The 23,404-nt window shown below is 45.5% G+C and overlaps 1 protein-coding gene and 1 non-coding gene across 2 annotated transcripts; both read right to left on the bottom strand.

Annotated features, from left to right (window-relative positions):
- Nucleotides 1–8,838: 8,838 nt before the first annotated feature.
- TRNAG-CCC (transfer RNA glycine (anticodon CCC)) lies at nt 8,839–8,911 on the bottom strand. The gene has a single exon. It is a non-coding gene; the product is annotated as a tRNA-Gly (tRNA).
- Nucleotides 8,912–13,279: 4,368 nt separating this feature from the next.
- LOC102268222 (mitochondrial import receptor subunit TOM5 homolog) lies at nt 13,280–15,096 on the bottom strand. The gene is made up of 2 exons (XM_070386740.1): nt 15,084–15,096; nt 13,280–13,579 (listed from the first exon to the last, which is right to left on the bottom strand). The coding sequence occupies exons 1-2, from the start codon at nt 15,094–15,096 to the stop codon at nt 13,401–13,403; spliced, it is 192 nt and encodes a 63-aa protein (XP_070242841.1). The 3' UTR covers nt 13,280–13,400.
- Nucleotides 15,097–23,404: the final 8,308 nt, after the last annotated feature.

Below are 23,404 nucleotides of genomic sequence, written 5' to 3'. Positions count from 1 at the left end.
CTCAGAAGCCCAGGCTTGTTCTTAAGTTGAACATCTCTGCCACACAAACTCCTGGGGCGACAACCTGGGTGATGCTACATTAGAAATCTGCCCCTCCCCTAAATTGCAGGCAAGAGAATTAATCCGAGGTTCACAGTAAGGATGGGACCAAGACCCATGTCTCTCTTGACCTCTGCCGTTGCCCTTCACTGTGATTTTTTTTTTTCTGATTGCCCTAGATGGTGTGCACTCAAGGACTGACCTTACACATCCTAGAGGCAGCCTTCTGAACTCCAGGCCTCCCGTGCATGTGTGCTAAGTTGCTTCAGTCATGTCCGACTCTTTGCAACACCATGGACTGTAGCCCACCAGGCTCTTCTATCCATAGGATTCTCCAGGCAGGAATACCGCAGTGCATTGCCATGCCCTCCTCCAGGGGATCTTTCTGACCCAGGAATTGAACTTGCGTCTCTTACGTCTGCCGCATTGGTTGGCAGGCGGGTTCTTTACCACTAGCGCCACCTGAGAGGCTACTAGGAAATCACCAGCAATCCCAGTTACCCCAGTGCTCAGTCATCACAGGCACTATGGAACTGATAGAATGTGTCTCTGTACTTAGTACAGTGTAGGTGCTTCTGTCTCGGGGCAGAAAGAATTCAATGAGAGGCAGAGAGACAGGTAAGGAAAGAGTTTATTAGTATAGGAGGCTTGAGTGCTGCACCCTGAGAATTTAGTGGGCTGCAGTTTTATAATCAAAGAAAAAGTGGGGAGGGGGAGAAAACCACCTTTTTCCTCATTCTTGAGTAGATGTCAAGCTTCCATCATCAGCTCCTCCTTCATGTCAGGTGGAATTTTCATGTCCCTACCTGGTCCAGCCAGCCCTGTTCTGGCACAATGGAAATGAGCAAAGAGGCGGTAACATATGCTAAGAATAGTAAATCATCTCAGGTTTCAGTATAATGTCACCCTTTCCTTATATTTTTATTTTTGGTGTGCCCAGAGGAGCATTTCCTAGGTATTATTAACTTACTGAGCTCACTGGACAGGATGTGGGTCTCGTTTCACCATCATTTTTACTGTTTGGGGGCATGTCTCATGCTTCTGTTGCGTGGTTTTTGTTGCTAAGCAAGTCTGCTTGGCTTTGTGCTTAAGCAAACCTGCTTTCTTCTTCTTCTTCTTCTTTTTTTAAATATTTATTTGGCCCCACTGGGTCTTAGTTTTGGCATGTGAGATCTTAGTTCCCCGATCAGGGATGGAACCTGTGCCCCCTTCATGGGGTTCCCTGTGTAGTCCTGTGCAGTCCAATGGGCCTCCCGACCGCCAGGGAAGTCTCAAACGTGCTTTCTCGAATGATCTTTGACTTAGAGGGGTCTTCCATACTTTTTGTCTCTACTTACAATCCCCCAGTGGGATGAGGGCTCCCCTGGTGACTCAGACGGTGAAGAATCTGCCTGCAATGCAGGAGACCTGGGTTGGAAAGATCCCCTGGAGGAGGGCATGGCAATCCACTCCAGTGTTCTTGCCTGGAGAATCCCCATGGACAAAGGAGCCTGGCAGGCTACAGTTCATGAGGTCACGAAGAGTCAGACATGACTGAGAGTCTAAGCACACACGCACACAGAGTGGGATGAAGTATTTAATCACCTACTTTGCCCTTATTCTGTCTCTACCAACTAGGCTAAATGCTTTATATGCAGTTCTCTGCAGCTGCTTCCTCTCCTGAGAAACTGAGGCCTAGAGATGGGTAGGCTTCACATGAGGTGTAAGTCACTTGCTTGGGGGTCACACAAAAAGGGGTTTAAGCCTCCTCTCCCCAGGTCCCCTCCACTAGAAGCCTGGGAAAGGCACCACAGCGCTGCCGTGAGGACAGTGTGAGATCGGCGTCTGTAGCAGCCATGAAATTAAAAGACACTTGCTCCTTGAAAGGAAAAAGTAGCTATGACAAATCTAGAGAACATATTAAAAAGCAGACATCACTTTGCCAACAAAGATCCATATAGTCAAAACTATGGTTTTTTCAGTAGTCATGTACAGATGTGAGATTTGGACCATAAAGAAGGCTGAGTGCCAAAGAATTGATGCTTTTGAACTGTGGTGCTGGAGAAGACTCTTGAGAGTCCCTTGGACTGCAAGGAGATCCAACCAGTCCATCCTAAAGGAAATCAACCAAGAATATTCATTGGAAGGACTGATGCTGAAGCTAAAGCTCCAATATTTGGCCACCTGAAGTGAAGAGCCGACTCGCTGGAGAAGACCCTGATGCTGGGAAAGATTGAAGGTGGGAGGAGAAAGGGATGGCAGAGGATGAGATGGTTGGATGGCATCACCAACTCAAAGGACATGAGTTTGAGCAAACTCAGGGAAGCCTAGCATGCTGCAGTCCATGGGGTCGCAAAGAGTCAGACTCAACTTAGCGACTGAACACCACCACCACCACCCAGTAAACGCTGCCTCTCATTATTTGTACCATCCACCTTTCAAAGCATTTTCTGATACAGGTTGTAAAATTGTTGTGTTATTAATAAGGCTTTCAGTATAGATCCACACACAGTCCTTTATCTGAAAGATCTAGGACTAGATAGTATGGATTTCGGATTTTTTTTTTTTTAAAGAAGTCAGTGGGTTGGAAAGATCTCCTGGAGAATGGAAAGGCTACCCACTCCAGTATTCTGGCCTGGAGAATTCCATGGACTGTATAGTCCATGGGGTCACAAAGAGTTGGACACGACTGAGTGACTTTCACTTTCCGAATGTATGTAAGGCATATACAGCATTCTGCAGCATTCCCAGAAGGGTCAGGGCAGCCGTCCATGATCACGTGATAATTCTACTTCAAAGCATGTATAGAGAGAAGTACACTCTTAGTGGAATAGTTATAAATATGTGATGTTGGTTCTGTCAGATCTTATTGCTTGAAGACTTTGGGGCCTAATTTATGAAGAAAGTTTGCGGGTAAGAGACTGTAGCAATGCTTTTTAGGTTTGTTTTTTTTTTTAAATTGATACCATTATTAGTCAGCTGCTTTGCAGACTTCAGATTATGTAGATTTACAGGCACTAAACAATTTATTTCAACAGATAATGCTGGCTTATTACAGATAAAATGGAGAAAAAACACAAGGTATCCCCCCAAAATAATTGGATTATCAGAGGATGTTAAAACCATTGCTAAAAGGCTGTTGGAGAATAGTCCAGAATTATTACCCATCAGATGACTTATTCATTAGAGAGGGGGAAAATATACCTACCAAGTGAGGGATGGTGGGTGTTGGCAGATAGACTCTTAACCAAATGATCAAATGATATCCTCAGTAGTTGGACAGCATGACCTCAAGGGTCTCTTGATGTGACACTATAAGAAGTATACAACATTGCCTAAGCAGAACGCTAGTTAAAAACATTTAAATCTCGATTTATTTTTTTAAATAATTTTATGTATTTATTTTTGGCAATGCAGGGCCTTCCTCGCTGCGTGGGCTTATCTCCAGTTGCGGCGAGTGGCGGCTGCTCTCTAGTTGTGGCGCGTGGGCTTCTCATTGCCGTGGCTGCTCTTGTTGCAGAGCAACGAGCTCTAGGGTACACAGGCTTCACTAGTCGTGGCTCGTGGGCTCTAGAGCAAGGCTCAGTAGTTGTGGCACACGGGCTTAGTTGCTCTGTGGCCTGTGGGATCTTCCTGGACTGGTGATCGAACCTGTGTCTCCTGTAGGGGCAGCCAGATTCTTTACCACTGAGTCACCAGGGAAGCCCTAAATCTACATTTAACAATATGAAGGCAATCAGTATTGAACATAATATAACTGGTCCCTGCCAAAAAATAACTGTCCAGAACTTTTCAAAAGAGTCAACATGAAAAACTAAAAAAGAGACTAAAGAGACAAGAACCAGAGTCAGTTTGTGCACCTTGGTTGGGGCTTGAATTGGTGATTTCCTTTGGGTTCTGTCTTGCTCGGGGCTGGTTTTCTTTTCCTGTCTGATGATGTAGCTTATTTCTTGCCATTCTCAACAGAGGCACAAGGCTGCTGTCTGTAGGTGATGCCTGTGCTTTCTGTTATAAATGTTGACTGTTTGCCTGCCAGGCCACGCCATGAATGCAGGCTTTGTGTCTGGGTGTGGGACTTGCCGCCGGGCTGGCCTCCCGCGTGGGTGGTAAGAGACCAGGAGTCCCACTTCCAGCTGCCCTCCCCTCCCCCGCAAGTGCCAGAACAGGACGGGCTTTTTCCAGAAGCCACCACCTAGCCTAGTGACCGCCTCAGGCTGGCAGAGAGCTGGGTCTCTTTAGGGAACCGCCCTTCAGTTCTTGTTTTCCTGCCCATGAATGCGGGGTGGCTTGTGCCCTGGGGAAGGTGGGAGGACAGGATGCAGGAAGCTTGGAGAAACCGTCATCGGAGCCTGCCTAGGCTGCATTTTCTCATTCCTGCTCATGCACTGCAGCCTGGGTCCTGCCAGGCTTGCTCTTTCCTGCAGTCCTGTCTTGAATGCACGGACCTCTTTACTCTGATTCATGTCCCCAAGCCTCTACCTCGTTTGTCTTACCAGAAATGTGTGGAATTTGGAATTTCTCACAAGTGGTGGTGTCTGTGGTAGTGAAACCTGAGGGAAGGGGACAGGGCACAACCTTTAAAATAATGACAGAGCCCGAGGATACGACATGAGCTGATTAGAACCAAATAGGTCCACGATGGTGGGCAGGTTGATTTCCACTAGACCTTGAGTATCAATATACGCTCATTTGTAACACATTTGCATATGCTAAGTTTCACACTCACCAGTGCCTTGACAGTTCCAAGGCTGACCATGGAAGACCAAAAAGTGGGCAGTGGCCTAATCCCTGGAAATCTCCACCCCCTTCCCCCAAATTTCTTGACTTCCTACTTCTGCGTTCCAGTCCCCTATGGTGAAAAGGACATCTTTTTTGGGTGTTAGTTCTAGAAGGTCTTGTAGGTCTTCATAGAACCATTCAACTTCAGCTTCTCCAGCATTGCTGGTTGGGGCATAGACTTGGATTACTGTGACATTGAATGGTTTGCCTTGGAAATGAACAGAGATCATCCTGTCATTTTTGAGATTTTCTTCTAAGGGATTCTTGCCCACAGTAATAGATATAATGGTCATCTGAATTAAATTCGCCCATTCCAGTCCATTTTAGTTCACTGTGAGAGTTGGACTATAAAGAAAGCTGAGCGCCAAAGAATTGAAGCTTTTGAACTGTAGTGCTGGAGAAGACCCTTGAGAGTCCCTTGGACTGCAAGGAGATCAAACCTGTCAAGTCAATCATAAAGGAAATCAGTCCTGAATATTCATTGGAAGGATTGATGCTGAAGCTGAAACTCTAATACTTTGGCCACCTGATGGGAAGAACTGACTCATTTGAAAAGACCCTGATGCTGGGAAAGACTGAAGGCAGGAGGAGAAGGGGATGACAGAGGATGAGATGGTTGGATGTCATCACCGACTTGATGGACATGAGTTTGAGCACACTCTGGGAGTTGGTGATGGACGGGAAAGCCTGCTGTGCTACACCAGGGGGTCACAAAGAGTTGGACATGACTGAGCGACTGAGCTGAACTCCCCCAAATAGTCGGAATAATCCTCCCACTCATTAGCCTATGAAGTTACCCAGCCCATAAAAACTATCCACACCATCACTTGTCTCTCACTGAATCTTTCTACAAAGAGACATCAGAACCCTGAGCTTCATTAAGTCCTGAGACCAGATGTGTGATCTTGGTTAAAAGATCATGGAGTCAAGTTGCAATCTGAGTTACACAGTTACACTAGGCTGAAGAAAGTCCCCCACCAAGATATCTGTGCCCTAATTCTTGGAATCTGTGAATGTTGCCTTTCTGTTGTTCAGTTGCTAAGTCATGTCCGACTCTTTGTGATCCCGTGAACTGCAACATGCCAGGCTTCCCTGTCCTTCACTATCTCCTAGCACAAATCCTCAAATTCATGCTCATTGAGTCGGTGATACTATCTAACCATCTCATCCTCTGTCGCCCCCTTCTCCTTTTGCCTTAAAGCTTTCCCAGCATCAGGGTCTTTTCCAATGAGTCGGCTCTTCGCATCAGGTGGCCAGAGTATTGGCCCATGCATACTTTTCAGTAACACTTCCAATCAATATTCAGGGTTGATTTCCTTTAGGACTTACTGGCTTGATCTCCTTGCTGTCCAAGGGGCTTTCAAGAGTCTTCTCCAGCACCATAGTTCAAAATCATCAATTTTTCAGCGCTCAGCCTCCTTTATGGTCCAACTCTCAACATCCATACATGACCACTGGAAAAACCATAGCTTTGACTAGACTGACTTTTGTTGGCAAAATGAATGTTGCCTAACACAGCAAAAAATATTATGTGGATGTGATTGAGTTAAGGATCTTTGAATGCTGAGATCACCCTGAATACAATCTCAGTATTCCTGATAGAAAGGAGACAGGAGGACTCCTTCAGAGGGAGGGCAATGTGATAACAGAAGCAGAGATGCTAGTGATGGGCTTTGAATGTGGAGGAAGGGGCCACAAGCCAACTGGAAGCTGAAAAAGGCAAGGACGTAGTCTCCCACTCAGGATCTTCTAAAGCAAACAGCCCTGAGCCCCCTTGACTATCGACCTAACTGATTTTGTACTTCTAACTTTTGCTGTGTTAAGCCATTGAGTTTATGGTAATTTGTTACAGCAGCAAAAGGAAACAAATCCAGTCTCCTTCCCCATCCCTGTGCATTGTCAGCTGATTTCCTTTTTTGTTCTATTACTTTGAGCACGTGGGAGTGCATCATACCCTCTAACGTGCTAAGAGGGTGGGCTTTGGGTCAGACTTTTTGGGTCACTGGTGACAGCAGTGATTACTGAGTGACCCAAGGCAGCTCACTCTGTCGTCTCACTGTGCTGTCAGTTTCCTTATGGTGTGAGGGTCAAATTCCAGTTTCTTTCTTTTTTATTTTTTGGGCTGTGTCATGCAGCAGAATCTTAGGTCCCCCACCAGGGATCGAACCTGTGCCTCTTGTAGTGAAAGTGCGGAGTCTTAACCACTGGGCCATCAGGGAAGTCTTGCCTCCATTTTCTTTACTTTTAAAAAAAATTTATTTTTTAATTGGAGGAAAATTGCTTTACAATGTTGTGATGGTTTCTGCCATAGGATAATGCAAATCAGCCATAATTATACATAAATCCCCTTCCTCTTGAGCCTCCCTCCCCTCCCCCTAACCTACCTCTAGATTGCCTCCATTTTCTATCAGGCCTGTATATGTTTTGTTTAGTTTTCAGTGTTTTAAAGTGTTCTCATTGAATAGGATAATTATCCTATAGGGTAATTTATTTTGAATGCTGCTAAGTCACTTCAGTCGTGTCCGACTCTGTGCGACCCCATAGACAGCAGCCCATCAGGCTCCCCCGTCCCTGGGATTCTCCAGGCAAGAACACTGGAGTGGGTTGCCATTTCCTTCTCCAATGCATGAAAATGAAAAGGGAAAGTGAAGTCGCTCAGTCGTATCGGACTCTTAGCCACCCCATGGACTGCAGCCTACCAGGCTCCTCCATCCATGGGATTTTTCAGGCAAGAGTACTGGAGTGGGGTGCCATATTTTGAATAGGATAATGTATTTATATGGTATAAGAATTTAAAAGTATAAAAATGTTTCCAGCGCTAATCTCTCGTCTACCATTGCCTTCAGCCATCCCAGTTATCCACTTGACTCAGATATGTTCTTACAGAGATTTTTCTATACATGGACAAGGAATTGCATACACACACACACAAACACACACTCACACACTCTCTCTCATCAAATGAACAATCACATACCATATGCTCCCTGCTTGACACTTTGCTTTTATCATATATTTTTTAAGAATTCTTTTCTACTATGGCTTATTACAGGATTTTGAATATAGCTCCCTGTGCTATCACAATAGGACCTTGTTATCTATCCATTCTATATATAGTTTGCATCTGCTAGTCCCAAACTCCCAATGTATCCCTTCTCCCCACCGCCTCTCATTTAGTATATTTTTTATTATCTTTCCATATCATTACATAGAGAATTTCTTTTTAATTTTTTTTTTTAATTGGCCATTTGGCTTGTGGGAGCTTAATTCTCCAGCCAAAGATGGGGCCTGCGCCCTTGGCAGTGAAAGTCAGAGTCCTCACTCCTGGACCACTGGGGAATTCCCATCCTTACTTATTTATTTTTATATGAAGATACCTGATACTTTTCTCTTGTCCTTTACTGATAGAAAGAAAAAAGAGTATTTCTAATAGTGCCATATACAATGTGCGTATATATTTCTAAAAGTGACTCAGTCACAAGATATGTGCATGGTTGTGATTTTACTTTAAATTTTTTAAAATTTATTTTTCTTTTTTGGTTGTGCCATGGGGTGGGATCTTAGTTCCACTACCTAGGATGGAACCTGTGACACCCCCTGTAGTGGAAGCTCGAAGTCGTAACCTCTGGACTGCCAGGGAGGTCCCTTGGTGGTAATTTTTAAAAGGAACAATGATAAGTGTTGCTGAGTGTGTGGGTAAATTGGAACCCTCATACATTGCTGCTGGTGAAAATGTAAAATGATGTGGCTGCTTTGAACTACACCAGTCTGGAAAAGGTCCTCAAAAAGTTGAACATAGAGTTCTCACATAATCCTCAGTTCCACTCTGAGGTATACACCATAGAGAAAGGAAAACATATGTCCACACAAATACCTGTACACAAGTGTTCATCGCAAGATTATTCATAACAGCCAAAAGACAGAAACAACCCAGGTGTCCATTAATGAATGAATAGATTAACATAATGTGATATTTCGATGCAATGGAATTCTATTATTATTATTATTATTGGCCTCTCTGTGCAGCATGCAGGATCTTAGTTCCCTGACCAGGGATTGAACCTGAGCCCCCTGCATTGGGAATGCTGAGTCTTAACCACTGGACCACCAGGGAAGTCCTGCAATGAAATTCTTGAAACGGGATTATTGAGCCAGAAAAAGAAATGAAGTACGAATACATGTTGCCACCAGGATGAAACTTGAAATAATTATGATAAGTTAAAGGACCCAGGACAGAAAGCCACATGCAGTACTGATCCCATTTATTTAAGAATGACCAAAACAGGCAAATCCACAGAGACGCAAAGTAGACTAGTGGTTGCCAAGGGGGGCTTCCCAGGTGGCACTAGTGGTAAAGAATCTGCCTGCCAATGCAGGAGACGTAAGAGACGTGGGTTCGACCCCTGGGTTGGGAAGATCCCCTGGAGTAGGAAGTGGCAACCCTCTCCAGTATTCTTGCCTAGAGAGTCCTGTGGAAAGAGGAGCCTGATGGGCTACAGTCCATGGGATTGCAAAGAATGCCTGGTGGGCTACAGTCCATGGGGTTGCAAAGAGTCGGACATGACTGAAGCAATACACACACACACACACATCCGAGGGAACTGCAGAGAAAGGAGAGATGTTAAGGTTCTAGAATCAGATAATGGGTGATGGTTGCACAGTATTGTGTACATACTAGAAACCACTGCTGCTGCTGCTGCTGCTAAGTCGCTTCAGTCGTGTCCGACTCTGTGCGACCCCATAGACGGCAGCCCACCAGGCTCCCCCGTCCTTGGGATTCTCCAGGCAAGAACACTGGAGTGGGTTGCCATTTCCTTCTCTAATGCATGAAAGTGAAAAGTGAAAGTCAAGTTGTTCAGTCGTGTCTGACTCTTCGCGACCCGATGAACTGCGGCCCACCAGGCTCCTCCATCCATGGGATTTTCCAGGCAAGAGTACTGGAGTGGGGTGCCATTGCCTTCTCCAGAAACCACAGAGTCACACAATTTAATATGATGAATTGTTTTGTTATATGAATTCTATCTCAATAAAAAATACAATACTTTATAAAATGGTACATGCATAAAATTTTCTTACTTACTGCAGAATTACCCATTGCTCAGCAATGTATGCAAGCAACCATTTTTCCACGCTGCTGGATTTGCCAACAGCCATGGGGCTTGTGTGTGAATAGGAATACTAACTAATCTTTGTTCTTTGATAAAATCACTAAGCAGTTATTCTTCTGTATCAGATTTCCCTAATCCATTAAACAGTCCTTCCAAATGCTATCACTTAAACCCTTCACAAATCTAATATCAGATCCTTGTAAATGTTGTAAGTACCTTAATGGATAGACGAGGCGATCGTGTGATATTATAATGATTATGAAACTGATGACTGTATTGACTCATGTCACCAATGTGCTGACACTGCGGGTGTGAATTTGTTGTTTCTTTATGATAGCTGTTCCAATGTGTATTCTTCTTTCATGTTGGAAGTATGATTTTATTTGCCTGATGGGAAGAGTCAGGGTTACTGGCTCAGAGTTGCCAAGCTTTTGGGTGGAGGTGGAGCCAGTTTGGAGTGAGCCAACGGTTCAGGATCAGTGATGAGATGGGGGAGCACCCATCACGGCAGCCCACCAATGTGGTCATTCCCCAGGAACTGTCCACAGGATCAGCTCTGAACACGTAGAAAGGCTTTATTTACGACCCCATTGGGCATGACCCCTGCTGCCTCCCATCACATATGTTCTGAGCATCTTCTCATAGCATATAGGCTGGCACTTTTTGTTCTGAGCAGGACCTGTTTCTTTTTAAAATATTTATTTGACTGCATTGGGTGTTGGTGGTGGCATGTGGGATCTTTGATCTTCTTGCAGCATGGGGGATCTTTAGTTTTGGCATGCAAACTCTTAGCTGCTGCATGTAGGATCTAGTTTCCTGATCAGGGATCAAACCCGGGCTCCCTGCTCGGGGAATGCGGAGTCTCAGCCACTGGGCCACCAGGGAAGTCCCTGAGCAGGATTTGCTTCTACCCAGTTAAATCCAAAGTCAGTATGGTTTGACAAAACTCCAGCTATTTTTTTTAACTGAGGTAAAAAATATATAACAGAAAAGTTGCCAATTTAGTCCTTTTTAAGTGTATTCTGCTGCAGCACTGGTTGCCTTCTTAATACCTTGCAAACATCACCTTTCTCTATTTCCCAAATATTTCATCATTTCAAACAGAAACTCTATATCCATTAAGCAATAATTCCTATTCCTTCCTCCCTTCAGCCTCTGCTAACATCTAATTTACTTTCTCTATGAATTGCCAGTTCTAGATATTTCATGTTAGTGGAATCATATGGTGTTTTTTCTTTCGTGTCTGGCTTACTTCACTTTGCATAATGCTTCCAAGGTTCATCCACGTGGTAGCACACATCTGAGCCTCATTCCTTTTGATGGCTGAAGAGTATTCCTCTGCGTGGATGTACTGTATTTTGTTTATCCCTTCATCAGAAATGTTTGGTTTGTGCCTGCCCTTGGGCTACTGTAGATAAAGCTGCTATGAACATTCACTTACAGGTCTCTGCTTGAGTTCCTGTTTCCAATTCTTTATGGGTATATACCTAGGAGAGGAATTGCTCATGTGATTACGGTAATTCTATGTTTCACTTTTTGATAACCAACTGGACAGTTTCCCATGGCATCTGCACTATTTTACATTCCCACTAGCAACATACGAGGGTTCCAGTTTCACCACGTCCTCGCCAGCACTTACTCTCCATTTTTACCATTATTATGGCCAAAAGAGTAGTCATACAGTGTTATACAACCTCAGATTTTATTTTTTCTGCCGCACTGCATGACAGGCATGTGGGATCTCAGTTCCCCAACCAGGGATCAAACCCATTCCCCCTGCATTAGAAGCAGGAATCTTAACCACTAGACTGCCAGGCAAGTCCCTAACCCCAGCTTTTATCCTCATCAACCATCAAGACCTGAAATGACAAGCTGCTACATGTTTTCTAGTTCGGTGTCTTATCAAATGTTTTCAATCGTTTCCTAAGACATGACAAATGGTAACTTGCCCAGTCTTACTTTGCATTTCTCTTGGGGTGAGGAAGTGGATCTTCTTCTGTTTAAGAATTGCTCCTGTTTCTTTTCCATGATTTTTCTGTTCATCAACCTTTGCCCACTTTCCTGCGGTTACTGGTCATATGCTGTGTTTTAAAAATGAAGCATTGGCTGCAAACACTGAAAGCTCCAGGGGTGACATCACACAAAAATCGAATTTTCCAGCTTCTTTTGGAAGTGCCCTAGCCTGCACACTCACAAGGCAGGGAGTGACTGGAAGAGGCTGCTCTGTAGGCTACACCGTCCCCCACCTGCATTCTAATATGCCTGGGCCCATTACCTGTCACATGACCTGCCTGGCCCTGTGGGCATTTGTGGTGGCAGCTCCTGGGATACTCCTTTCAAAGCACTCAGTCCAGAGCCTGGCCCTGCAGAAAATTCAAAACAGTTAGATAGAAAAGAAATTTCAAAAACAGAGCTGGCCAGTCTCATCTCAGTGATTGATGGTGGTTAAGGCACCAGTTAATAAACTAGAAGCACATCTGTTCAGTGATGGTGTGCAGAGTTGGAGGGCAGAGAGTTCCAATGAAAACACATTCAATCGAGGAAAACCTTCTGAATGAAAAGGCAAGTTGCAAATGATGCGGTTCAGGACATGCAGCCCTCAAATGTGGCACGTTGGCATTCTGATTATTTTAAGCTTAGGGAGTTTGAAAACGGCAGAAGTAGGGAGATCACTCTGACCTCCTCCTTTCTTTGCCCTTCTTCCCTGAAGTAGGTCATAAAATCGTCATGTGAGAGGTGTTCCCACCCCACCCCCCATTCCCCCCCATCCCCAACCCCTCACCCCGACATGGAGGAAAAGAGCATGGCATTTGTGAAGACAGTGGGAGAAAAAGAAGGGTCCTAATAGACCTGCTGTGAGTTTTAATTGCTCAGTCCCACTTGCATAATCTAGGAGAATCTCCCCATCTCAGGACTCTGTAGGGACTTCCCTGATGGTTCAGTGGCTAAGACTCTAAGCTCCCAATGCCGGGGGCCCAAGTTTGAACTAGGTCTCCTATGCCGCAACTAAGAGTTCGCCTGCCACAACTAAGACCCATTGCAGCCAAATAAATAAAAAAAATTTTAAACCATGTAAAGTCTCTTTTGCAATATGAGAGAGTATTTACATGTTCCAGGGGTGAGGACCTAGGTCATTTGGGGGCCAAATTCAGCTGACCACAAACCATGGTTCTTTTACTTATTTAACTTTATTAAATAATTTTTTTTCACAGGCATAATTCTCTTACAATTAATACTTGCTACAAAAATGACTTGAACATCATCTACAATTACACCACCATTCAGAGGCTGAATATCATATGCATGACAGTGTACTCAGATCACAAAAAATCTTTTCATACTTTCCAAATAGTCTTTTCTTTCAGCTATAAAGGTCAGTTACCTGAGCCAAACTTGTTCTTAATAAGTAGAATTTCTGTGTCCATTCCAAAAGTCTCTGATGTCTTTCTGGGCCTATTCATTTGCAGACAGGAATAGAAACTATGACCAGGGTTTTCACATCATGCATTGACAGGTGATGCCTGCTCTTCTTAGGCTGTCCGATTTCTCAAAGATAAAAGGAGTGACTCTCGGCAGGGCCACGTGGATGAGGAAGTTCCGTGCGGAGGAGATCACATCCTTGTGCATCTTCTCTGCAGGGTCCAGCTTCAGATTCAGGCTCTTGATGCAAAATACTGTGGCTCGGCTTCACCCATGGCTCTATTTTCTTCTTTTTTGACTGTGCCTCAGTGCATGCGGGATCTTAGTTCCCTGACCAGGGATCAAACCCACGCGCCCTGCAGTGGAAGTGCAGAGTACCAACCATGGTTCTTTTTATTTCAAGAGTCGTCATCATCTGGACTTCCCTGATGGCTTAGCAGTGAGGACTCCACCTGCGGATGAGAGACACGGGTTCGATCCCTGGGTTGGGGAGATCTCCTAGAGAAGGAAATAGCAACCCTCTCCAGTATTCTTGCCTAGGAAAATCCCCTGGACAGAGAGGCCTGGTGGGCTACAGTCCATGGAGTCGCAAAAAGTCAGACGCGACTTAAGGACTAAACCACAAGTCATCATCCTAATAGATATTACACAAGAATGTTCTGTAGTAATGGCTCTTAGGTGCCAGGTGCTGGGCTAAGTGCTTTAGGTATGTTATCTCATCTAATCCTTCCAGCAACCCTCGGAGGCAGGTACCACTGCTGTCCTGAAGATTCAGGCAAAGACAACACAGGGAAGGGATGAGAAGAGCTCTGACCCCGGAGCCCACCAGCTGGGCTGGTCCACCTGAGAGCATGAGAGCCATGGCTACCCCAGACGCCCCCTTCCCTGGACAGAGGTTTCCTAGGGCTTCGCACACTGAATTTTGTTCCTTGTTCTTCATGTGCTGGCCCCTTCACAAACTCCTCCTGCCATTATTTGATGAAGCTGGCCCACTCAGCAGGAGAAGCCCTGCTGAATCAGAGATCTAAGGGCTGCGGGGTTACCTGTCGGTGCCAGGTGCACAATGGGGAATCTCTGAAAGCCTCAGGCTCAGGTACGCCTACACAAGTCAGACTTGCTGGGAATTACTGCATGTGATTTTCTGTAAGGCAGTGCTTGCCAAGTATCCAGTGTCTGTAATCGGGATCACCTTTGAAGATCTATGCTTAGGAAGAAAGACAGCCCGAAGTTTTTGTCAAGCTGGCCAGCTGAGCCACCAGGAGACCATGGGTTGCCAGAGGATTGCTGGTGCAGGAGAAGATTTTGAAAAGAAATGTATGAATATAGCCTTCACAAGCAATACTTCCCTGGGGCAACGAAACGGAAGAGCAGCACTTACATGATTGATGGCACATGTGCTGGTAGGGGGTTGCCTTATGACTTATGTGAAAAAAAACATGTACTTATCAACAATTGTAATGTTTTGGGGAAAACACTGAAAACTCATACAAAGCATGCCAAACTATAAGGTCTTCATTATCATTGATGAAAATGAGGCTAGTAAGAGAGAGAATATTGATTAAAAGATGAGGTGGGGGTTTGGGAAAAGCTGAGATTTATCTGTCAAACAGAGATCCAAGTTCGAAGTTTATTTTTCTCTTCCTCTTTCTCTCCAGGTTGACAAAACAACTCTGCCCCATGAAGTTATTCAGGGATCTTGGTTCCTCCTAGGTGCTGGTCTTATCTTTGTGGTCAGAAGGCTCATCACGACTACCATACCGCACAAGACCATGCCTGGCTGCATGGGAGGATGGGAAATGTAGGTTTTCTATCTGCAGGATCTTATGCCCAATAAGATACTATTACGATTGTATTAGTTAGCTATTACTGTGTAACAAATCACTCCCCTACAGCATTATGCGTGCGTGCTGTCACTTCAGTCATGTCTGACTCTTGCAACCCTGTGGACAGTAGCCCACCAGTCTCCTCTGTCCATGGGATTCTCCAGGCAAGAATACTGGAGTGGGTTGCCATGCCTTTCTCCAGGGGATCTTCCCAACCCAGGAATTGAAGCTGAGTCTCTTTTGTTTCCTGCACTGGCAGACGGGTTCTTTACCACTAGTGCCATCTGTGAAGACCCCTAAACACTTAGTGATTTAAAACAATGAACACTTTTTATCTTATGTTTTCTAAGGTCAGGAATCAGTCCCTCTGGGTCAGAGTCTCTTCCAAAACTACAAGTAAGGTGTTGGCCAAGGCTGCAGTCATTTCAAAGCAACAGGGGGAAGACACTTTTCCAAGATTTCCGGCATGCTTGTTGGCAGGTCCCAGGTCCTCACTGGTTATTGGTCAGTGACATCAATTCCTTGCCATCCGGGCCTCTCTGCAGGGTGGCTCAGAGTGTGGCTTCCCTCTGAGCAAGACAGCAAGTGAGAGAGACTTCACTGGTGGTCTGGTGACTAAAAATCTCCCTGCCAATGCAGGAGACACGGGTTTGATCCCTAGTCTGGAAGGATCACTCATGCCATGGAACAACTAAGCCCGTAGGCCACAATTACTGAACTCACACAACTATTGAGACCTGGAAACCTAGAACCCATGCTCTGTAACAAGAGAAACTGTCATGAGGAGCTTGCACATGCAACTAGAGTGTAGCCTCTGCTCTCTGCAAGCAGAGAAAGCCTGCATGTGCAGCAGTGAAGACCCAGTGAAGCCAAAAATAAAAATTAATTAATTAAAAAAAGAAAGAAAGAAAGAAAGAAAGTGAGAGAGGCAGAGAGGGCAAGCAAGAGAGAAGTCACATCCCTTTTGTAGCCTGATCTCAGAAGTGACATCTCACTACTTTGGCCATTTTCTGTTTGTTCGAAGTGAGCCACTTAAATCCGGGGCACAGAGGAGGGGACTGTGCACAGGATAAACACGTGGAGTTGGGGGTCACTGGAGGTCATCTCAGGGGCTGCCTGTGGACCAAAGGGAGGCGGATTGGGGGACAAAGTAGCTGTGTCTTGCACCATTTCTCTAAGTGAAAATTAGTAACTTACACCAGTGAGGGGCCGTGTAGAAGGAAATAGCAACCCACTCCCAGTATTCTTGCCTGGGAAATCCCACAGACAGAAGAGCCTGGTGGGCTACAGTCTATGGGGTCACAGAGTCAGACTCGACCCAGCAACGAAAACAACAACCACCACCAGTGAGGTGGGGTGGCTTCTTACCAGCAGAGGACAGAGGGTCCAGCAGTGTCCTGGTGTCACTGGGAAGACGTTTGTGGATGGAAAAGATGAATTACTTCGTGTTTTAAGTTAATCTTCAATACATTAACACTACCAATTAAAAATATAGTCCTCTTTAGCGTCAAACTTTTACTTCCAAATATTATTCTATTTATAAATGCAGTAAACTTTATTTTTTATTTATTTAAACATTTTTTTTGGAGTATAGTTGATTTACAATGCTGTGTTAGTTTCAGGTATACAGCAAAGTGGATCAGTTATACATGTACATATATCCAGTCTTGTTTAGGATTCTTTTCCCACATAGGTATTTACAGAGTATTGAATAGAGGTCCCTGTGCTCTACAGTAGGTCCTTATTTAAATCCAATCATTTTAACAGGCACTTTCAGGGAGATCTTTGATTAATGTTCAATCAAGTCCAGTTACAACAGCTTCACATCCTATTTAGAATTTTAGTTAATTACATTTCCTTAAGTGCTCTGCTTTCACATCTCAATTTTCTTTGACCACTCAACAGAAGCTTCTAAAAAGCACAACCTCCCCAGGTTCTTAACTCGTATAATAAATTACAAGCATATCAAGGTCTTTTAAATATTCTAGCACCATTTACTGACTTTGAAAAATGCCCTTTCACGTTTCAGTGAAAAATTCCAAGTCTAAAATAATGAATTGCTCAATTATACATGTTACGTTGGAAGACTGACATTTACAGGACACGTTTGTCCCATTTTTATGCCAAGTTCTCTTAAACATTTCAAATACATTAAATACTGAATATCCCAGATGATTCTTAAACATAACATGACAGTATTAATTCTGTGGGTTCCGTTGGCTTTCTCTATGTAATTGTAAGCCTTCTTACAACTGGGCATTAAAAAACATTCTTAAGGAAAATTTTATTAGTGTGGTGAGATTGATTCGTAGCCAGAAATTTGGGGCTGGAACAAGAACAAGAGCTCTGACTTACTGGTTATGAAAAAGTCCACAGGGTCCTTTTTAAATAGTTACCAAAACAAAGCAGCTTCACAGGCTCCTAAGTTCTGGTCCCCTGGCTTGTGTCCCAGGTCAGGGTGTACTGTTCCCTCGCATGAGTACCAGTTCACAGCCAGTGAAATCAGAGGAAGTCTGCAAGGCTACCCTGGGCTGCTTACAGCTTGGATTGGCATCAGCTGGTCTGTCTACTGCCCGGCTGTCTATTCCGCATTCTTTCCTGAGTCTTGCTGTCAGGCCTGGCCACAGCCCCTGGAGGGAGCTAAATGATGTCCAGTGTGTTAATGGTATCACTCAGCATCCGTTTGCCTGGCTCCGCTCCTGGCCAGGCTGAAGTCAGGGTTGTGACGCAGACATGCACAAGGATGTCTTAAGGTTCCCCAGGGATCAGGGATCAGGAATTTGGAGACTATCCCTGGGATAGATCAACTCTTATGTCTATAGGATGGGAATGTGGGGAGGGTGCAACCAACCTGGAATTATCCAGCCTGGGTGTGGAGGGAGCAGCTGGGCTCAAATTCTTTTTTCTATGTGTTCTTTTTTTTTTTCTGGCCATGCCACATGGCTTGTAGAATCTTAACTCTGGGACCAGGGACTGAGTCTGGGCGATGGCCAGTGAAAGTGCTGAGTCCTAACCACCGGACTGCCAAGGAATTCTCTGGGCTCAAATTGGAGGGGGATGCAAAGGGCCAACAGGGAGGAAGATCGGAGAACAGGCTCTTGTGGGGGTTATGGTGGAGGGGGACAGTGGAAGGATGCTGGCCAAGCAACCTCGCAGCCCAGCCCTGCTCCTTCCACCCTCACTGAGTAGGGATGAGAAGGTGGTTCAGTCAGCCCAGACACGAGCACCTCCAGCATGCAGCACCTACTATGTGCAGAGTGCCTTCCTGGATCCTGCTGTCTCCAAACTGGATGAATCATAACCGAGGGAAGAGGCAATCCTGCCCAGGACTAGAGCCAGGTGGTGGCAGAGGTGAGGCTGATTCTACATACATATTTTTTAAAGTTTATCATCTCAAGTGTGTTTAAATGGTTGTTTTTCAGTCGCCAAGTCGTGTCTGACCCTTTGTGACCCCATGTACTGTAGCATGTCAGGCTTCTCTGTTCTTCACTATCCCCCAGAGTTTGCTCAGACTCATGTCCACTGAGTTGGTGATGCTATCCAACCATCTCATCCTCTGCCGTCCCCTTCTCCTCCTACCCTCAATCTTTTCCAGGATCAGGATCTTTTCTAATGAGTCGGCTCATCACATCAGGTGGCCAAAGTATTGGAGCTTCAGCTCAGCATTAGTTCTTCCAGTGAATATTCAGGGTTGATTTCCTTTAGAATTGACTGGTTTGATCTCCTTGCTGTCCAAAGAACTCTCAAGAGTCTTCTCTAGCACCACAGTTTGAAAACATCGATTTAAACGGTAATAAATAATTAAATGTACGTATTTATTACTATTATTAAAATTTTTATTGGAATATAATTGCTTTACAAAATAATACTAGTTTCTATTCCACTCTACATGTATTTTGAAGGGAAGAAGCAGGATTTTCTGTTGGGCTGGGTGGAGAGACAAGAGAGAATCCAGAACGAGGCCAGGGTCTCTGATTTGAGTGTCTGGTTAAACAAAAGGAACTTTTCCTGAGAATGACCTGAGCAAAAGGTTTAGAGGGGCCTGATATTAATTCTTTCCAGGCATGTGCTGTGGACTTCAAGGCACAATATCCTTCCAAATGTTGTAACCACAATCTGAGTATGAAATACATTTTCCATAGCAATCAGTACACAGAATTTCTTGCAGCTATTTACCCTTGCTATATGCCAAGTCAGACATGACTTGGTGACTGAACAACAATATGTCGTGTACTCTGGAAAAATCAATTTTTTATTGTATTCCATTTAAAAACAAAGTGCTAATTATGACTTGTCAATAAGTCATGGCCAGAAATTTGTAAACCACTATTCTGGGTTCTACCTCTTTGAAACTTGTTTTGAGCTTATTACTGGCCTGGAGAAGTTGGGGAGCTCGGGCTGGGCTGACCACGGGGCAGTCAGAGATGTCTCAGGTGACTGGAGCGGGGAAATGCTGATGACTGGGGAGGCCACGGGGAGGTGGGACTCCTGAGGATCCCTCCAGGGATGGCTATGCTGGGTTAGGGAAAAGTTCAAGTCTGCTGACCCAGCACGGAAAACTGGCAGGGACAGGCACTGAGGGCAGCCAGGGTATGCGAGCATGGAGCAGGGGTGAATAGGCTGCTGGGTGGCCGCGGGCAGGCACCTGCCCACGCCTACTCCTGCAGAGGATGGCCAGGGTCTGAGGCACCGTGGAAATGACACCTGGGGAGAACAGCCCCTCCGATCCAGCTTCTGGGACCGCTCTGCTTCTTGCTGCCAGTGAGTGCCTGCCCCCTGCCCTCACCAGCCCCAGGGTGGGTGCAGTAATTTAGTTATGTCCTCAAGGAGCCTGGCTGTCTCTCCTTCCCCTTCACCATCCTCAGTAAATTGGCTTTTATCCTTCAAGGCGGTGGCCTCAGTTGCAGGTGCTTTAACTACACCCATAGTCAGGAAGGAATGGGAACGGAGGGCCTCCCCTGCGGAGAACGGGGCCGCATGGCCACCTTCCTGCAGGAGCCAGCATCCAACAAAGGGAAATATGTCTGCCTCCTGAGGCTGGCCCGTGGCTGCATCTAAAAAAATATCGTGGAGACTTTCCTGGTGGTCCAGTGGGCTAAGATCCTGCCCTCCCAATGAAGGGGGCCTGGGTTCCATCCCTGGTTGGGGAACTAGATCCCATAGTGCGCAACTAAGAGTTCTCATGCCCCACCTAAAGATCCTGCTTACCGCTACAATGATCAAAGATCCTCCGTGCCACAACTGAGACCAGGTGCAGTCAAAGAAATAAAAATAAGTATTTTTAAAAATTGCAGTTCTGGGCTTCCCTGGTGGTCCACTGGTTAAAAGAATCTGCCTTGCAGTACGGGGGACATCAGTTTGATCCCTGATCCAGGAAAATCCCACGTGCAGAAAAATCCCAGTAAGCCGACGAGCCGCAACTAGTGAAACCTGCACACCCCAGGGCCTGTGCAGCACAAGAGAAGTCACTGCAGTGAGAAGCCCATGCACTGTGCCTAGAGAGTAGACCCGATTCACCGTGACTAGAGAAAGCCGGAGCGCAGCAACGAAGGTCCAGCGCAGCCAAAAATCAATAAATAATAAATAAAAACTATATATATATATATATGTATATAGTGTGGTTCTGTTAGTGAGGAAAGGGGATGGCTGGCAAGTAACAAGGCTGCCACAGCAGGACTAAGATGACATCTGCATTTTTTAATAGCAGCCCAGTCATTGCTGAGCACTGGAGCGGGGCCTCAGAAGCACCCTGTGTGTCTTTTTGATTATGGGAAGTGGTGAGGAAGTCTTGAGAAGGAGCAGAAGAGAGGAGGGGGCTTGGCAGTCGATATTCACCAATCTGCGTAGAATATTTTAATATTTAAACAATCTGTTTGACTAACAGAGGTAAGTCGGGTCCGACTATATGTGACCCCATGAACTGTAGCCCACCAGGCTCCTCTGTCCATGGGATTCCCCAGGCAAGAATACTGGAGTGGGTGGCAATTCTCTTCTCCAGAGGATCTTTCCGACCCAGGGATCGAACATGGGTCTCCTGTATTGCAGATGGATTCTTTATCTACCAAGCTATGAGGGAAATCCCTGGGGATGCTCAAGAAAGGAGAACAGAGTCTTGCACATAAGGAAACAGGCTCGGAGACAGGACCTTATTCAAGATGGCTGAGAGGCGTTAAAGTAGCTTCTAAACACTAAGGGTGTGATTCTAATTACATATAATAACATATAATAACAACATAATGATACGAATTACAATCATCTGACAGCTGTCCCTCTATACCAGGCCTTATTCCAAGCATAACACACATGTTAACACACAGTTTAATATGCAGGTGCATGCTGTTATATGAGTAGATATGGTACATAGTGAAGATATACCAGGTAAATACTGTTATTGGCAATATTATGTAGAGGAGGAAGTTCTTGGAAATTAAGTGGTTCACCCAGGACAATGGTTCTCACCTGGGGTGACTTCCCCCTTTCAGGAGACATTTGGCAGTATTTGAAGACACTCTGGGGCTTCCCAGGTGGCTCTAGCGGTAAAAAACCTGCCTGCCAATGCAGGAGACATGAGAGATGTGGGTTTGATCCCAGAGCAGGAAGATCCCCTGGAAGAGGGCATGGCAACCCACTCCAGTATTGTCGCCTGGAGAATCCCATGGACAAAGGAGCCTGGCAGGCTACAGTCCATAGTCCAACTGAAGTGACTTAGCCTACACGCATAGCAAAAATAATTGTTTATGGAGATACTCAAACAGTTTAAATTTCAATCCTTCTGTTAGTGACAAAAACAAGGGAGTGTCGCACAAATTTTGATTTGGTCGCACTGGTCTTAATTGTGGCGCGTGGGTGTCTCTAGCTTTTGTGGCCCACAGGGTGGCATGTGGGAACTTAGTTCTGCTACCAGGGATCGAATCCATGTCCTCTGCATTGGAAGGTGAATTCTTAACCACTGGACCACCAGGGAAGTCCCCCTCCTCCCCTCTGCCGCCCCCCTACACCACCCCCACTACACACACTTGTTTTTGCTCTTTTCCTTGATCCAGAAGGGTTCTTTAGTGTACATTACAAGCCTATGGTATTGTCAGGCGAGTGTATTCTCCTCGGTTCTGTCTCATCACAATAAAGATTTGGAGTGACGGACATTAAAGCCCTTGGTGCTTGGACAGACCATGTTATAGCTCTTAGACAATTCAGTGTTACAGCTCCGTGTTACAGCTCTATTTTATTTAGAAAATAGCAGGAGAATCCATCCTTGAGGCATGAGACCATGCCGACCCAAAGACATGAAGAGAAGAGAGTGGGGGAGCGCGCCAGCGCACAGAAGAGAGAGAAAGAGAGGGAAAGAGAGAGAGAGCGAGCCTTTTGGCTCCTCTTTTTTATATGTTTTTCCTCCCCCTGGGCCTGCCCTGTGTAAATTGGGCTAGCCAGGAGTGCTGTTTGTTCTACCTGAGGTCCTCACTCTGGTCCTTGGACCTTCCTTTGTTCTATTTTCGCAGGCTTTTCCCTTCCTTGTCTTTTAGCCACCGCCATTTAGGACTCCTGTTTCCTATTCTAACTACCTAACAGTATTTTACTGTTTTCAGTGTCCTTTCATGAGATGGTCAGTCCATTGAAGCCACAAGAGGAGACAGAGGAGAGGCTCAGGAAAAGCAAGTTTATTGTACTCACAGGTCCTAGTAACCGGAGGTGTGTCACACAGGGCCACTTGGGAAGGACACAGTGTGGTTAAGGGATAGGAGATAGGAGCCAGGGAAAGGCTGGGATCATGATCTTTCCTGGGGTTTCCTCAGGAAAGATGGGCTTCCCTGATGGCTCAACAAGTAAAGAATCCACCTGCAATGCAGGAGACACAAGAAACACAATTTTGATCCCTGGGTTAGGAGATCCCCTGGAGGAGGAAATGGCAGCCCATATCAGGATTCTTGCCTGAAAAATCCCATGGAATCAGAGGAGTTGCAGATTGCACGGGGTTGCAGAGTGAAACACGGGACTGAGTGATTAAGAACACAGTAAAGGCAGCACTTAGTTTCATTGAGTTAGACAAGGCTGTGGTCCCTGTGATTAGATTGACTAGTTTTCTGTGATTATGGTTTCAGTGTGTCTGCCTTCTGATGCCTCTCGCAACACCTGCCGTCTTCTTTGGGTTTCTCTTACCTTGGACGTGGGGTATCTCTTCACGGCTGCTCCAGCAAAGCACAGCTGCTGCTCCTTACCTTGGATGAGGGGTATCTCCTCACAGCTGCTCCTCCTGACCTT

This window comes from Bos mutus, chromosome 18 (genome assembly GCF_027580195.1).
Source record: "Bos mutus isolate GX-2022 chromosome 18, NWIPB_WYAK_1.1, whole genome shotgun sequence".
In the NCBI taxonomy this organism is placed as follows: Eukaryota; Metazoa; Chordata; class Mammalia; order Artiodactyla; family Bovidae; genus Bos; species Bos mutus.
The sequence above is the reverse complement of the archived record's forward strand: the minus strand, read 5'-3'. Positions and strand labels throughout refer to the sequence as shown.